Source organism: Aphelocoma coerulescens, chromosome 14, assembly GCF_041296385.1.
Source record: "Aphelocoma coerulescens isolate FSJ_1873_10779 chromosome 14, UR_Acoe_1.0, whole genome shotgun sequence".
Classification (NCBI taxonomy): Eukaryota; Metazoa; Chordata; class Aves; order Passeriformes; family Corvidae; genus Aphelocoma; species Aphelocoma coerulescens.
In genome coordinates, this window is record NC_091028.1 from 4,729,689 (window position 1) to 4,746,649 (window position 16,961).

Sequence of the window (16,961 nt, forward strand, 5' to 3'; positions counted from 1 at the left end):
AACTTGCTTTCTCCTAGATACTTTTTGCCTATATATTTCTCTGTGAAAGCTAGTGACTTTGTATTGTAATTTATGATACTCTTTTGAAAAATCCATGCTGTGTCAGCCTGCTTAATAATTAAACTGCAGAGTTTCTCTTCCTTAATAAGAAAAGACCAAGAAATGGGATTTATAGCTAAGCATAGTCAGATAACCAGTAAGAACATCGTCCCCAACAGAAAAGTGAAGAGGTTCTGAAACAGGAGATGGAGTGGGGTAAACATCACTTCATCATGTGGCAATTGCTGGCCTCATTGGCAGCTTCTCCAGGGAGCATCACCGAGGGTCACAATTCCACATCTAAAGTTAGCAGGGGGGTAAGGCTGGCAGTGGGGAGGGCCAGCAGGCAGCTGCTGAGGGAGATTTCTAAATCCTGCAGCACGGCCGCCGTGATACACGAGAATCAATTACTGAAACCCTTCCACGATGGTCAAAATGTGACATTAAATAATTGAGTATCACATCAAATCTTGTCTGCAATTAGTTATCTGGAAAAGTAATTATGCAACAAAATCAAGTAGCTGAAATTAGTGGTGTGAAGCACCCTGGTTATTTGAAAACTGTAGGAGATTTTTTTTATTTCACTTGTAACATGCAGTTGTAAGTACCTAACTAATTCTTTATTGAAATAAAAAAAGTCTTGCTCAATTGTAATTCTTGTCATTAGTTACATCTGCAATAGAAGATACATAGCACATAAAACAGGTGTTAATGACTAAGCTGGTTTTGTCTAAAGTAAAAATGAACTGTGGAAGAGAATGTCTTGTAATTAGTACATTTAAAATCGAATCTGTTTTGTTTTAGGGAGGAACCCAGCCTAAATTTCACTCTTTTGTCTCTTACATCAGTAGTGTAAGTTGATTTGGAGAACAGAGTTGTAATATTCTAATGGAGAAATGTGTTCTTTTAAAATAGTTATGATCAATTTAACAACATAGATGTTGTGAAAGGTTAGAAAAACCATTAAAATACAATTTACACTAATAGAAGTAGTTAGCTTGCATTAGTTAGCTCCCATATTCAAAACAAACAAGAAAAATATAATGAATCAAAAGAGTATGTACCCAGAATAACAGACTTAAGTGTAAACGGTCGCTCACATGAACATTGTTTAAAAGCTTATAAATACAGGCAAATGTCTAATTCTGCAATCATGATACCCTGATTATTTTGAAAATGGCTTCTAATAGTAACTGTTGTCATGTATATGCCAGAACTGATAGGAAAATTATTTCTAATCAGTAGATCTGTACAGAATTTGATCTCTATGTGTATAGTACTTAAAAATCTGAACTGATAAAGAGTAGTTGGCTAGTCATGTTACTTAAGCTGGTCCCAAAATAGCACCTTCCTTTTTGGGTAGAGTTAGGTTTGCAGCTGTTGTCTCTATCTGTTGTCTCTGAAGAAAATTTTAACATTAAGTGTTGCTGACGTCAATTTTTTTCTTTTTTTTACAGCTGATGTGGGCTTTGCCCCTGACAGAAGTTATTTGGTTCTAGCTCTGAGTTTGGAAGAAGTTGGTATATAGATTTTCCCCTAACTTTCAATTGATGTGTTTAGCTTTAGTGGGAGTAATACTATCACTTAAACCATGTTGTCGTCTCAAGGAGTTTTGCTACATCCCTATGGAGTGCCAATGATTCTGCCGGCAGCACCATACTTCGCTGGACTTGTTCAGGTAATGCAAGGCCGCTTCCAACAAGCAACTTAACTCTAGTGCACTTAGAGCAATAATTGGAATTTTTATGGTTGAGAAAGCAAACACTTTTAATACAGGCAAAAGCTCTCATGTAGTCAGTGAGAAGACAGTAGGAAATCAAAAAGATGGATCACCCTAATCTGTGTATTGACATCTCTCATGGCTGAATAAATGGTGTAGTTGAGCTATATTTGCTTGTATTGATTTGTCTGCTGTTTAACATTCATGCCTTTGCTTCATGAGGTTGACCACAGGGCAGAGGATTTGCTATCCATTCTAGGTTTCTGAGGGAGTCAGCATTCCGACGGCAGGTCAGAAGACAAAGTAACTTACCATGATGTGTTTAGGTTAAGTGTTTTAGCACAGCAGATAGGAATAGTGTTAAATATGCATTAATTCAAATGTTACTCGTCACACGGAATGAAAAAAGGGTTGTGGTTTTGTGTGTCTAGAAATATATCACCTGCAAAGAATATTTATACACATCCTGTTAATTCCTTTGAGCCCTCAAAGCGTAAGATCTTGCTGCAGGGCAGGAGTTCTGTATATTTAGGAGTCAGCTGGCAATTACTAGATTGTTGTTGTTGTTGTTGTGTTTGCTTTTGCTTTTATTTTATTTTTATCAAAACGTGGTGCTACTGCAGTTTCTACTGTTAGACTTGGGATTTTTGATAGATCGTGCAGATCCTAATTAAGCAATAAGTATCCTGTTGTTTACAATATTAGAAGACATTAGGAAAAGTCAAATAACATTTCTAAACACTGATCAAATTGTACCATCTGAGTGGCAGTAGTTAGATGTTGTGCATTAACGGGGTCAAGACACACACGTGTGTTAGGGCATTTCTGTGCTGTGCTAGTGAGGGAGAGGGAAATTTTCATTGTGCTCCTTTACTCCGATGCTTTGCTGACACAGAGGGGCAATCACAGCATGAAACAGGTGGTTTTCCATATAGGTCCCTTCAGTAACAGAAGACTGTGGGTTGTGTTCTTCACTTCAGGCTTAATATCAGACACATATGTCGAAAATAGAAATATAGCATTGCACAGTGGCCATTATCAGGTGTTGGGAAACTGTGTCTTGTGGAACACACAAGCTGAGGCTGCTTTTTATGCAGTGAGACACATCAAGCAGGCCTTCATATCCATTAGAATTTGGGGGTGGAGGTCAGACGCTGGAGCTCACTCAGACCCTCTGCCATCCTGTCCAATAAATAATTACAAGCAAATCGTGCCTTTCACTCTATGCTGATTGATGCCGAAATTGCTTTTGAAAGTTCTCATAAGTTCCTGTTATAGATTAAGTGCCGGTGTAGGAAAAATAACTGCACCCAACTGAAATGGGTGAATGTAATCAGGTTTAATGGACTCGAGAGCTTGTTGGGAATTAAATAACTATTGATTTGTTGGAAAGTTGCTGTCATTATAAAATGCCACTCTGGACGCATTATCCAAGCAGACAGATTAGAAGAAAGGGCCCTTTGAAAATTTGGGATGCCTTATTTCAGTCTTTTTCCTCTTCATTCTTTCCTTAGAAAGATATATCCAGGCCTGTGTTACTCCTTTAGCATAGATCTAAAACAGTCAAGCGATAAGAACTGCTGAAAAAAACCACCAAAATATATGTAGTACAGACACAGTTGAAAAGTGTTCTTCGTATGAATACTTCTCTAGTTTCTTGTCTTTTCTCTCCCTGCTGTCAAACCTGAAAATGGCATTTTGGAAACAAAGCACACATTTGAGTTATTGTCCTCAAGAGTGAATTACAGCATTAAATGCTCTGACCAATTTGTCCCCCAAGATTTCACCTGCGTTTACAGTATCTCTGGTCAGCTTATGACACCAGAATGCTTATTGTTTTTCTCTTGGAGTAAATCTAAGTATCCAAAATAAATAATGCAAAGGACATTTGATAGGAATATTTATATCATCCTCTTCTAAGCAGTAATTACATAACATTCAGAACTTTAATGGAAATTTTCTTCAAAAATACGCCTTGATAAACTGATTATGTAAATGTTTTTTTCTGGGTTGCAGGTCCAGAACCACAACCCTGAACTATTTTTGAATATGAAGCAATTTTAACATTTTATAGTCTTATAAAATGCCAATTCATTTATTTACATGGATTTCTACAGAAAATAAATGTACCTTTGATCAGGGATTCCTCATGATTTCCAACTGGGTTTATTCTAAGATTGCATATGAAAGCAGTGTGTAGAGTATTGCCTAGAGATCTGGGGGACTGTTTTGGGAGGCTTTTTTGTGGTTTGTGCGTGGTTGAGCAAGACAGATCTCTGTGGAGCAAAGTTTGTCTTCAGAGGTCCTGCACCTTCAAGTGCCGTGTGTTATTTTACTTAATGCTGTGTCTATGCATTCCACTGCTCCAGCCTCTCCTAAATACATCAGTAAACCCTGCCACGCATCCTCTGCTTGCTTCTGTCCTACCCTCTTGTTACTGAGCAGTGGAATGTGTGAAACCTGAGACAAACAGAAAAAGGATGGGTACTGTGGGTACCTCTCTGGACACACCTTGTACAAGCATCCATGTGTATTTTCCTAATTGCATGTGTTCTATTAAGGAGATTTGTATTCCTTTTACTGAGATGATGAGTTTGAGTGAGATGATGGAAAGTGAAGTGCTTCTTGTGTTCTGGGAGAGACAGAAGGTCCTGGGTTACACAGATATTAATGTGTATCAAATTATGTTAAATATACATGAAAACTTATTTTCCAGTAAGTAAATATACCTTATTGGAATGATGGCCTATGACTTAGTAGCACATTTTAAAATGAGAAAATATCTTTTCCTCTTCCCTCTCTCCTCCTGGGTAAAACTATTTGAGGGGGGGGAAAAAAAATCCCATGAAAGTACAAATAATGTATAAATAGTTTCATGACTCCTGTGGGTGGGGAGATATTTTCTGCCTGGGCACAAAAGACCCACGGGCTGTCACAGCTCCACTGCCACGAGGACCCAGGCAGGCACTGCAGTGCAGCCACTGCGTGTGCTGAGGGCAGCAAGTCCCACAAAACTGTCCTGCTGCTTCTCCTGGCAAGGGAAATAAAAAAAACACCATCTAGGATTAAGTGTCAATCCAGTAAGAGGTTTCTCATCCTGCCCTTGGTCCCCATCCCAGTTTCGTCATTTGATTCCCAAGGGGGAGCCCTTATGTCCGGATGAGCAGTGGAGTCAGGAGGTGTCGGATGGCGAAGGTCCATCTGCCTTGGCCGGGGTGTGGAGCATGGACGAGTGGCTGTGTGCTCCTGTACCATCTTACAAGTTCTTAGAATAAATGCCAAACCAAGCTCCAGTGATCGTTAAATTACAAAGTGTTTTTTAAGGCTGCACTCTGTCACAAGTCAGGGAATAGTATGTTTTGTTAAATAATATCAGAGAAGTCATACTAGCTCCATCCTTCATGGCTCTGAGTGTTTCGGATCTATCAAATGTTTGCGGTTGCTCTGGTTATTTGGAATGCTAAATTTACAATAAAATATTTTGAAAACACATGCAATATATGACATTTTAATAATGGATGCTACATTTTTTATTATGTGGCTGCGTTAGGTAGCTCCATTTCCATTTAGCAGAGAAAGAGGAGTTCATAGGTATTATTATAAAAGTTATTGAAGTTGAAATTGCTTAGATTTTTCAGTAAACTACTGGAAAGCTCTAGGACAGACAGTTCTATTTAACAGAGAATGTGGAACTTGTATATATAAGATTATAAAGATGGGATTATTTATGAATATGGTCTGTATTTTTTTTAAATATGCTTTTATTTTAACATAGTGACCAGAAAAATTCTGAGAGTTCTGAGGGTTTAAGCTTGTGTTCATTGTTAAAGAATTCAGACAACTAAGCTAAAACCTTTTATTTTCTGATTTTATTTGCTTATTTATTTATGTAGTGGTAAAGGATTGTAGTGGTTGGAGAAGAAAAATAGAAAATAGGCTGGTGATTAACTATTTCAATATATTGGGAATTACTGTACTTTTAAGTACATCATTCCTAAGCTTAGATTTTTTTTTTTCCTTGTGCATCTGATTTTCCATAACTGGTTAACCAGTGTGTTTGACTGACAACTGAAAAACTCGTAATCTGGAGACTGTTCCATTTTATTTTAGGGCTGAGAGAATTGCCTAGAATATGCTGTGAAAAGTTGTGGTGCAGACTTCATCACGGTGCCATCACTTTACCCATCTGGAAAATCCTTGTTTTAGTGCCGTGTTGGGAAGTGCTAGCAGTGGGTACATTCTGAGTACTTGTAGGTGTTAGTGTGTTAAGCTACCTGCAAAATCACACTTGTGTTCCAGCAATCCAGTCTTGGGGAATGTTACGGATTTGTTGTGCCACCTTACATGAAAAAGGCTTTTGTGACTTGGTAGGTTCTACTTGAATAATACATTTGAAATAGCAACGAGGAGAGGTTTTAATTCTTCCAGTGTTGCCTGAAGTGGTGTATGGTTGTTTCTGTTAGTTTTAGATTATGATCTGGTGGAAAGCAGAGTGTAATTTTTGTTTACATTGGCTGAATTGCCTCTTTGAAATGCAGTAAGTAGATGATTTAGCTTAAATACAGATTTATTCTGGCTTGATTGTGTTGTTCTGTCTCTCCTGCTACTAGTACTGCACTCCCAGTGCTTTGTGAGTGGAGGATGAATATGTTTTACTATTGCAATCACTTTTCATCTTGTCTCGGTTTTGAGAGCACATCTAACATTTCTCCTCTCAGTCTGAGAGTTGCAAACTTTTTCTCCCTTTTGTATCAAAAGTGCTTTTAGCACATGTGAAGTGGTGGTGTTAGTAATGTATATAGTCTGTATTATTTTGATAACTGAAAATTTTTGTAAGCAGTGTTTAAATGTCTGGAAATCATGGAATCATAGAAGTGTTTCTTGGAAAAGACCTTTAGGATTATCAAGTCTGACTGCTAACCCAGCACTGCCAAGTGCAACATTAACCATGGCCTTAAGTGCCGCATCTATGCTTAATTTTTAATTCACCCTTTTTAGATACCTCCAGGGATGATGATTCAGCCATTTCCCTGGGCAGCCTGTTCAGTGCTTGACAACACTTCTCTAACATCCAATTTAAATCTCCCCTGGTACAACTTGAAGCCATTTCCTCTTGTTCTGTTGCTTGGGAGCAGAGCCCGACCCCCCTCTGGCTACAACCTCCTGTCAGTAGAGAATGAGAAGGTCCCCCCGAGCCTCCTGTTCTCCAGGCTGAGCCCCTGCTGCTTCTGGTGCTCCAGCCCCTTCCCCGGCTCTGTTCCCTTCCCTGGACACGCTCCAGCCCCTCCATGTCCTTCTTGTCATGTGGCCTGAGCAGTGCCCAGCACAGGGGGTCAGTCACTGCCCTGGTCCTGCTGGCCACACTGTGGCTGATACAAGCCAGGTGTCATGGCCACACACTGGATCATGTTCAGCACCCCCAGGGCCTTTCCTGCTGGGACCCCTTTGCAGCCACTCTGCCTCAGCCTGCAGCTGCAGGGGCTTCTGGTGGCCAAAGGGCAGCACGTGGCCTTGGTAGCCAAAGAGGACTTGGGCCTCTTGCTTCGCTGGCCACTGCTCTTGGCCCAGCCATCCAGCCTGGCCAGGGCCCTCTGCAGAGCCTTCCTGCCCTCCAGCAGGTCCTTAGTGTCATCCACAAACTTACTGAGGGGACCTTCAATCCCTTTGTCCAGATCACGGATAAAGACATTAAACAGAGCTTGTCCCAGTACTGAGCCCTGGGGAATCCCTGCTGGTGACCTGCCCGAGCTGGAGGCGATTCCACTGCCCACTCTGGGCCTGGCCATCACCCAGTTGTCACACAGAGAGCGCTGCACCCATCCAAGCCATGAGCAGCCAGCTTCCAGGACAGTTCTGTGGGAAATGATGTCGGGCAGGCACATCCAGAGCCTTTCCCTCATCCATTAAGCAGGTTGCCTTAGGAGGAGATCAGGTCAGTGAAGCAGGACCTGCCTTTTTAACCCTGTGGTGGCCAAGCCTGATGGCTTCGTTGTCCTGTATGTGCGCTTTGATGGCACTCGAGATGATCTTCTCCATACAACTTCAGATTAAATTGCTTTTCCTTTTAATCCATGGAGCAAGCAGTGTAGCCAATAAGCGTTGTCAGTGAAACCTGCCAGCTGCTCAGACAGCTTGAAAGTATTTGGTTATTGCTGTTGCAAGAGTTTATTTTCTTTTAACTTGCCTTTATTTCTTGCTAATAAGTGCAGATCTCATCAGATACCTGGTGGGTGAACCCACAGGGACAAGAGGGAGGGTAATGACATAGAATGTTTTCCATTGACCAAAAAGACAATTTGTAATAAGAAGAATAGCTCATCTAAATGGTTTTAGTTCAGCTAAGAAACAAGTTGTTATTCTGCCCTCCCATCTGCATAATTTTTTCTCACTGGCCTTTCTTCCCGAAATCAATGGGTGACAGAATTCCAATGACTAAGGCAACACTGCATTACCTCTTTCACCCTTATTCTGTCAGCTCAGTCAATGCTGTGGTATAGTCAGGGCATTTTTCATCTGCCAGATTTCATCTGACACTCAACAGGAAGAATTTTTTTCCTTTTCCACTTTTGCATGTAACATCAGTATTAGTGAATTTTAGACATGATGATCTATAGTTATGGTCACTAGCTCATGTGTTGGAAAATACACCCCAATAGAGTGTTCTAGTATGGCAAAAACTGGATAAATCTGGGCCTTTCTGACTGCAGGGGTTTTCAAGTGGAATACAAGAAAGTGTTGTTTTTTTTTTTCCTGCAAACTCAAATTTCTAGAGAGGAAATAGTTTTCATTAGGGTAAGTTCTATTTATTTTTTCGTCCCCTAAATAAGACAAAGCTTTTAAGATTTGGATTCTCTGTAAAAGCAGATTGTTTAATTTGGCTGCTCCCGCTAGGAGCCATCAAGCTGATAATGCTGTTTCCAAGGATCTGGAATTTCAGCTGATTTTTTTTCTCTTTTCTGACTCATGCATAATCATCAGTAATAAAACTTCTGATGGCCAGATTATGACAGGAGATACAACTTTGAAGTTCTTTAGCTTTCACTAGAATGATTCACAACTGATATAAAAATATGCTTGTACATCCAAATATAGAACAATCATTTTAATGGAGTTTGCTTGAATATTTCACCTGTTTACCCTCTGATGAGTGATCTTGTGTTCTAGAAGCTAATGCTAGAAACCCAGTTCAAATACCTCTTTTGGCCTGTCTGCTTGCTTGCTTTTTTTAACTGAGGTGTGCTGGTAACTGTTTGCTCAGACCTGGTTTCAAGGAGGGTGTTGTAAAAACATATGAAATGTCTATTTCAGTAGATCAGGTTGTGCAAAAAATATGGTAAGGACCTAATTGTTTCAAATATAAGTACTTTCACCTGAACTAATTGGGAATTGCATTTAACTGCTCTATTACTACCTAAGGGTGGTGGAACCACACCTGGCAAATATTTGACAGTCGGGTATCACAGATAACTTGGAAAATTTTGGTGGTTTTTTTTTTTAGTGTAGTGACAGATCATGAACACTGTAAATAGATAATTGGAAATTGAACCAGGTAAATTTTCTGTGTCAGACTTTCTACCTGTGTTTCACAAGACTCAGATTATTTTGGATTAGGGTAAATTCTGATTTCCTGGTTCCTCTTCTTTCTCTGGGGGACAGATGCATGAGCTAGAGAGCTTGGAGAATGACTTAATCCTCCAATTCTGATGGGTTTAATTAATCAGTGAAGAATGGAATTTCTTTTTTAAATCTACATATGGTTGTGTTGCTGACCAAGCTGAGAGGAAAGTAGAAGTCTCTTGCCTGTACATTCACAAATCAGAATGGTTCATGTTCTCATTTTATCTGAGGCCTTGAACTAAATAAAACATGGTGCATTTCAAGCAATGTTATTCATCAAGGAAAGGTATTGAGAGTTTGATAAGTCTCCTTCTGTAAAAGCAACCTATTTCTTACAATACAGCTGAAAGTACTCAAAGCAGTGAACTGTGTGAACTATGCTGATTTTATATTGTTTGTTTTTTTTTAATTCTGAGGGAGTAAAATATGATGCAATGCTTATTATCCCAAGGCTTTTTCATCTTTGAGAGCTGGAAGTACACTTTTGTTACGTCTCTGTCCACATTTTGCCACATATTATTCCAAAGCATGTAGTGCCCTCCTGTTTGCTAATTAGTAGCATTTAAAAGTCGTGGAGGAGAAAGTGGCAGGTTGTTTATATATCGGTTTACTGTGATATATGTCTGTGACAGTTTGCTTTCTCTGTACCATTTTAATGTATAGCAGATTCAGTAAAATGCATCTCCAGACATCTATAGACATGTAAGCTTCAAAACATCCAACCCAGGCAAGAGAGTGCTGCCAAAATGCAAATACAAGGGGTTTCTCTGTAAATTACCAGCAACTGTGCAGGTACACATCAGCTGTCTTTATTTGCACTGACAGTGGTACTGAATAGGAGCATGTTTCAAACACTTTGAGAACAAATCATATTGACACTTGAAACCAAGAAAGAGAAAAAAGGAAATTTCCAAACATTTTATTTCCATTCTAGACAAAACCTTAGAGTTATGTTAAATCAGAACCTAAACAAGGGTTAGTATTCCAAAGAGAATAGTAAGAGCAGGTTTAGAAAACAACAGTCAGGATTTTTAAAAGCTGTAGCCCTGCAGTTGGTTAAAAGCAAGATGACATTTAGTTGAGAAATAAAAGGTGACTAGAGGTGAGGGAAAGCATATCTTCCTGCATTTGTGAATGATCCTGGAGATAATAATACAGAATGAATCATTCTTTCTTTCCCTGCTAGCCTCAGTGTGATGCTGGCTTGAGTGAATTAGCAAACCTGAGAAGTCCTTTGCTACTCCCTGGTGATAACTTTGCTCTGCCAGTGCAGCTCAGGGGACTCAGCTCAGCTGGATGCTGAACAGGGTTTGTGTGGTGGGACCTGCTTCAGATAGTGCAAGCTAGTTTGAAGGTGTTTATCCTCTATGCAAAATGGTTCCTTATTCTCTAAGTGTTGGACATGTATTTTAAGTGTACAGGATTTGTGTTGATGTTATTTTTTTGTGAGATTTGGTTTAGTGCTTGACTACCTGTTTAGTTTTTGTTTGTTTCTCTGATTTATTCAATCTTGCTTACGCAAAAAGGTTTTAGAGATTTTTTTAATTAAGAAATGCAGAAAATTTTTTAGTTAAGAAATTAAGAAATACAGAAAAGCCTGTTTTTAATGGAATAAGCTCACTTTTGTTAGGTTTTCTTTCTCTTTGACTTGGAATTGTACTGAAAAATGCTATATGAATAAATTTTTTAAATGAATTTTCATCTTGCTAACAATTGAGGTACAGAAAGAAAGTAAACCTCTACATCTGCATTTCAATACATGATTAAAATGAAAATATTTTCATTTCAGTTATTAAAAGAAAAAAACAACAAAGCAAAAAAACCCCAAAACATGAAAACTCTTTAGAGCCATCAAAACCCACCAGGACGGAAGAGGATTCTGACCAAAAAAGGCAAATTCTTAAGAAAGCCATGAGCATTGTTAACAGAATCTCGACAAAATTTGATTCTGCAGAGGCTGAGCCATAATTGAAAATGTCTGATCCTCAGGATCTTCAATAATTTATACTTTGTTATGCATTTTATCAACTAATTACTACAGAGTGGTTTTTAAGTTTGTGGTACCTGGAAAGTGTCCTGCATTGGAAATCTGTCTGTTCAGGTCCATGCTATAGAGAGCATGGGTTCACTGTCTGATCTTCGTTCCAAGGAAGGTTCCTTTCAGAAGTGCAGCAATCTTTTCTACCCTGTCCTGAGACAGAACCAGGAGAATGAACAATCTAACGTGTTCTGTTGTGACATGTCACGCAAGAGTCTGCTCTGAGATGAACATGGAAAACACAGCACCAGCTTTCCTCTCACTGAGGGAAATGAAATGTAATTGGAGCAACCCCTCCTTCTGGAACACAGGAATAAATTACACTTTTGATTATTACTTTTTAAAAGATCTTACATCCAGATATTTAGCTGTTTGTGGTGGGGGGGGGAGTGGGTTTCTCTCTCTTTTTGGCCTTATGTCTAAAACCAGAAACAAGCAAACTTGAAATCCTGAAACTATCTTAGACTGTCTGTGACCAGCTCTTAAAAAGCTGTCTTCCATATTCTCTTTGTCTTCTCTTTTCATTTAAAACAGAAGTATGTTTCACTTTTGCTACCCAAATACAAGAGGATTTGAGGCCAGCTGAAGCATAGCAGCTGGGGTTAGGGCCACCAGTTTGCCAAAGAGAGCAGCCAGTCTTTGGCAAATTGTTCTTTCTACTCGATTTTCCCCTATCAAGTCAGTTGTGATGTTTCCGATTCATTTTAAAAAAGCGTGTGCAGAAATGACTCAGTGTAGTTCCAAGTTTGTTTACTTGTTTAGAATATTAAATTTAAAATGAAGGCAAGCACTGCCTGTAAGGATTTATTTCTGAATACTTCTAAAGGTTACCTGAAATTGTTGATATCCAGAGAAATTTTTCAAAACTGATCATTCTGTAAGAAAAGAAATAGATGGATTGGTTTCATTATAGCACTGGTCAGTGTGTCCTGGGAAAGTGTTCTCACTGGCTCCTGGGGTGACTTATTTTGTAGACTGAAGTTGTTGAAACCCACTCAAACCTTTCAAATGCTGCTGTTAGAGGAAATGAATCCACCTATTGCAGGATTCTCTGACTACCATTTTTAGCTGACATACTGTGCTGGATTGACTGAAGTGAGTACACGGTCTTTTTACTGCAGAGATGAATGTTTTTATTTTTATGCCTTCCTCCGTGAAGGAACAGTTAAAATCAGGCAGAGGGAGATGTAACAGATGTTCATGCACATTTCCCATCTGAAAATGTCTTCCACTGGCCAAGACAATTGTTAGGCGCAATTAAGCCCAGTATATACATCCTGTACTGTAAGCCAAGGCTGCTGAGGTTGTTCCCAACAGGAGAGCACAGGTTTGGAAAGAAGGAGGTTCATGTGAACTTTTATCTGCAGCAGGTTTTGGAGTGCCACTGTGTGAAAAATGAAGGAGACCTGACTGATAGCTCAGTCTGTGCCCGCACGTGTTCTTAAGATACAGCTATACTATATACAGCTATAGTTTTAGGAGACACTTTGAGTCCATGAGCAAATTTCATATGCATTTCAAGGACAGTAACACTTGAAATCTGATTTTTGAGAGGCATTTGGTGTGATGTTGCCAGCTGACTTTAAAAGCTTGTGATATTGCGCCTTGTAATGATCCACATTCAGTGTAATTGTCACTGTAATCAGCTTTATGATGGCAAATCTTCATGATGACTGCAGGGATATATTTTTTGCATATTATGTCTGAAATGTGAGTTACTTTTTGATTTCAGAGGTGTAGTGGTAGTGAAGGGAGGAAGGCACTGCAGACTTTTGAACTCATGTATGAAATGTTTATGCAGAGAGTGGAATTTGTCATTTCCAGTGATGTGATAGCATCTACTGTTGAAAAAGACGCTGAGAACCAAATGCTTTTATATTTTGTGATTTGTATTGTAATTGAACCCATTAGGGTTGGCCATTCTGGAAAAGCATGCTTTCCTGGCAGAAAATTGCAGTGATTGACTATTTTTGTTGCATCAGAATATTATACAGACGTTGTGAAAGTGTGCTGACCTAAAAACGTCAGTGGGTATTTCATATCAGTCTCCCTTTGTGTTTTGTTTTGTTTTTTTCTAGGGTGGGGAGGAGTGACACAAAAATGCAAGACAGACATTGCTTTTCTGTTGTGTAATGCCTGGCTTTTAATAATGTAAAAAGCTCTGTGCCAGGTCTGTAAACAGAGTTTTTAAGTTCTGGGCAGCCAGTAAGTCTTTTCACTGAAATATGAAAGAGAATTCTAAACCAAACCTCTTTCTTATTCCAGTCTTATTTTCCTGTAATAAGACACAAATCTGCAGAGGGTGTTTTCCTGTCCCTCTGGCCTTAGTTCTCCACATGATGTTTTTGTTAACTTTCTCTTTGAATGGATGTAAGTTGGGTTTAATATCTCACGTTATTATTTTTCACTCAAGGCAGCAGTAGGGTGACACTTGTCCTGAGTCTTATGTGCAGACGATGAGACACAATTACCTATATTTCATAGGGAAAAAAAGTGGGACTCCACTCGTTTTCTGGAAAACATGATTTTCTGCAGGGGAGTATTTCTTAAATACCTCTTTGTTAGTCCACTGGAACTGATGGAGTTCTGTGGAGTGCCTGGAACCTTGCTTGACACAGCATATGGCCTTTATATGTGCCTAAAAATTATTCAGTGCGTGGTAACTTGTGGTGGCAATGTGTTTATCTCTGGTGCTCGTTCTCAAGAAACATTGTCTTGTTTAAGTGGCTGTGAAATGTACTTTTTATATGCTGTTCTGCGGTCATCTTGAGGTCGGTATAATCCTGGCTTAAGGTGTCTGGCTGCAAATTTATCATTTGCATTATTATTGGTTGGTTCTTGCAGAACCAAGCTAATTTTTTTTTTAATATATAAAATGCTTTGTCTAGAAGAATAATAGCAAAATGCTGAGAAAGGTATTTTAATTCTCTTGGTTCTGATAAGAAGCTGGAAGATCAAGGGAGGGTAGAGGTGATGCTTTAAGTCTTATTTAGCATGGGAGAGATTATTTTAAAATATTAATAAGGGTGTAGTATTGTGCTTCTGGATAGGAGGAATGTGGATTTCTGGTTTACATTTTCGCTTTGTTAGTTGAGTGCTTTGTAGAGATTTTCCTCCCCAGAGTCCTATAAGACAAGAGCAGATACCTGAAATACTTAAAAGTAGTTCTGGGTCAGAGCCAGACTATGTAATTATTAAAACCTGTATTTCATTGCTTTGTTGGTTTTTGAGCACTTCTTTTCTGACACAGCAAAATAATCTAACACTTCATTTTCTTCATACCATTCTGAAGACTTTTGTAATGTATAGTTTTTCTCAATGTTTGGCACTCTTGCTATTCTATGTACCTCCACTATTTCTCACCATGTCTTTTAGAAATTTTTCTTTTTTTAATGTAACTTAAAACACTTCTCTGTTACTAAATGGCATAACCTAATCTTATTAATTAAAATTATCTTCTGCTTCTTTCATTCCTTTGAAAAAAAATACGATCTGCCATCCACATCACAGAAATAGATTGTGAGTTGGGAATCAGACACCTTCAGAAACAGATCCTGGGTGTATTTTTAAGGAACACTGTGTGCTAGCAAGCATTTAAAGTCTTTCTGGAATTATTTGTTGAGAGTGATGCCTGTTAGCTCTTGAGGTGGTTCTCAAATGTACTGCCTAAGCAGTGTCTATTTTACTCACTGACCTAATGACTAAAGCTAAAGAATTAATTAGTCTGTTAATATACTGGTACTATTGCATTGTCAGTATTTGTAGGTTTACCACTTTGTTCTTCTGTGTGCTTCAGCACCGTGTTTCCTTGGAGGGGAGGATACAAGTTTTAAATTAAGAAAGATTTTTGTTGTTGTTTTTTTTTTAATTTGCTAAATAACTAACAGTTGTGATTCAAGAGTATGATGAAGTTGTTAATGTTAATTACCCTTCATGCCTGTTTGGGAAAAACTAGTGTACATACTTTGTGAATTTGTTTAATAGTTAGCTTTTGTACTCTAACAGGACAAGGGACTTTGAATATATATTACCCACTGCAGAAATAGAAAAATCAAATTGAATGTGGTATGGTTCTTTTTCTCTCTCTGTCTCAGGGCAGAACACTTTGTTAAAAATTGATTCCACACTCTGCAGTGAAAGCCATTTCTCTAATGTAACAAAACCTGAGGGGTTTTGTTATCATTTATTATTATTACTATTTTTCACTTTCAGAATTAGGAAGTGAATGTGTACATTTATGCGCGAAAATTTTCTTGCTGTGAAGAGGGATTTCTGAGTCACAGGTTCAAAGATGTTCAAGCCAGGAAGGATCATTGTGATTATTCAGCCAGTCCTCTTCAATGTACATGCTACAGAACTTCTCTTGGAGGCTGGCTTAAAGCAGACCTTTTGGAAGATATTTCATCTTTTTTTAAACATCCAAGTAATTTTGGTTCCCTCAGTTTCACTGCTGCCCTACTGAACTGTTTGCATGTTTAAATTACCCTTGCAGTTTAGACATTACAGGGCTCTATTTCTCTTTATTTTTGCTCCTGGCCACTGTTTCCTGCTGTGTTTTCTGTCTGCAAGATTAAAAATGCAAAATATCCTCAAACAAATGAGGAAGCTGTTGAAGTGTGCTACCTCCTAGAAGAAATATATATCAAAGACGTAGAGGAAAATAGGGGAGGAAGAAACCTCGTGGAATCACATAATCTACTGTTCTGCCTGAAAGCAAGATCAGCTTTACCTGTATCATTCCTGAGAGAGATTTGCTGAGCCCATTCTGGAGCGACAGGAACTCTCTAACCTCTGCCAGCATTTTACACTTGCACTGGAGGGGTTTCTTTTCCCCAATGTCTGAGTTAAAAATATTTTCTTGTGTAATTTAACCTCCCACTGTTTTATGGTGAGTGGGCATGCAAATTGTTTTATTTCCACCCTTTTCCTAGTGGGCCATTATCTACCTAAAGATAGTGATGTCAACCTCAGCCTTCTCTCCTTGTAGTAGTGCAATCCTCATTCCTTCAGCCATCCCTTCTGGAGTTTGTCTCAGCCTCCTAACAGTTGTAAGCCATTATGGGTAAGATTTTTAGATATGCAGAATTATTTAGGTATCTAATTTATTTTCTTTAGAAGAACGTGTACGAAGCATAACTTTGCATCAGATACCTGAAACTGGAGTAGAGGGCAATAAAATTTTGCTAGTAGATGCAGATGTATGTTGGGGAGGAGAGGTGAGAGTTAACAGTAAGTCATGAGACACAGAGCACTGTGAAGGATGAGTTTATTTTGCTGTTATTAAAAATTTCATTTCAGGATAATCCCTCTGAGACTTAACACGTTATTTTAAGAAAAGCTTCCTGGAGCAGCAGGAAACAAGACACGGTACAGTAGCTTCAAACGATTCAGAAATGTTTGGATTTTTTTTAAACATCCCATTTATTGAGTCTGTTTCTAATACAGTGCTGAAAGAAACAGCAATCATGTTGCCTATGTGTTTGCAAAGAGTGACATTTGTAAAGTAATCTATTTAAATAATCAGCACTCTGAAGCCTTGTCTGCCAT

The 16,961-nt window shown here is 38.7% G+C and overlaps 1 protein-coding gene across 50 annotated transcripts in view; it reads left to right on the plus strand.

The window, feature by feature from the left end:
• Nucleotides 1–16,961, plus strand: part of RBFOX1 (RNA binding fox-1 homolog 1) — a 1,132,467-nt gene that overhangs the window by 892,404 nt on the left and 223,102 nt on the right. For 6 of the 50 annotated variants that reach the window (XM_069030287.1, XM_069030284.1, XM_069030302.1 and 3 more), the window contains one exon: nucleotides 1,497–1,717. The exons of 38 other annotated variants lie outside the window; for them this stretch is intronic. In XM_069030287.1, the coding sequence (XP_068886388.1) occupies nucleotides 1,631–1,717 (87 nt within the window). In that variant the 5' untranslated portion in view covers nucleotides 1,497–1,630. The remainder of the gene's footprint in view (nucleotides 1–1,496; nucleotides 1,718–16,961) is intronic. 6 more of the 50 variants (XM_069030306.1, XM_069030305.1, XM_069030288.1 and 3 more) reach the window with 2 other exon arrangements.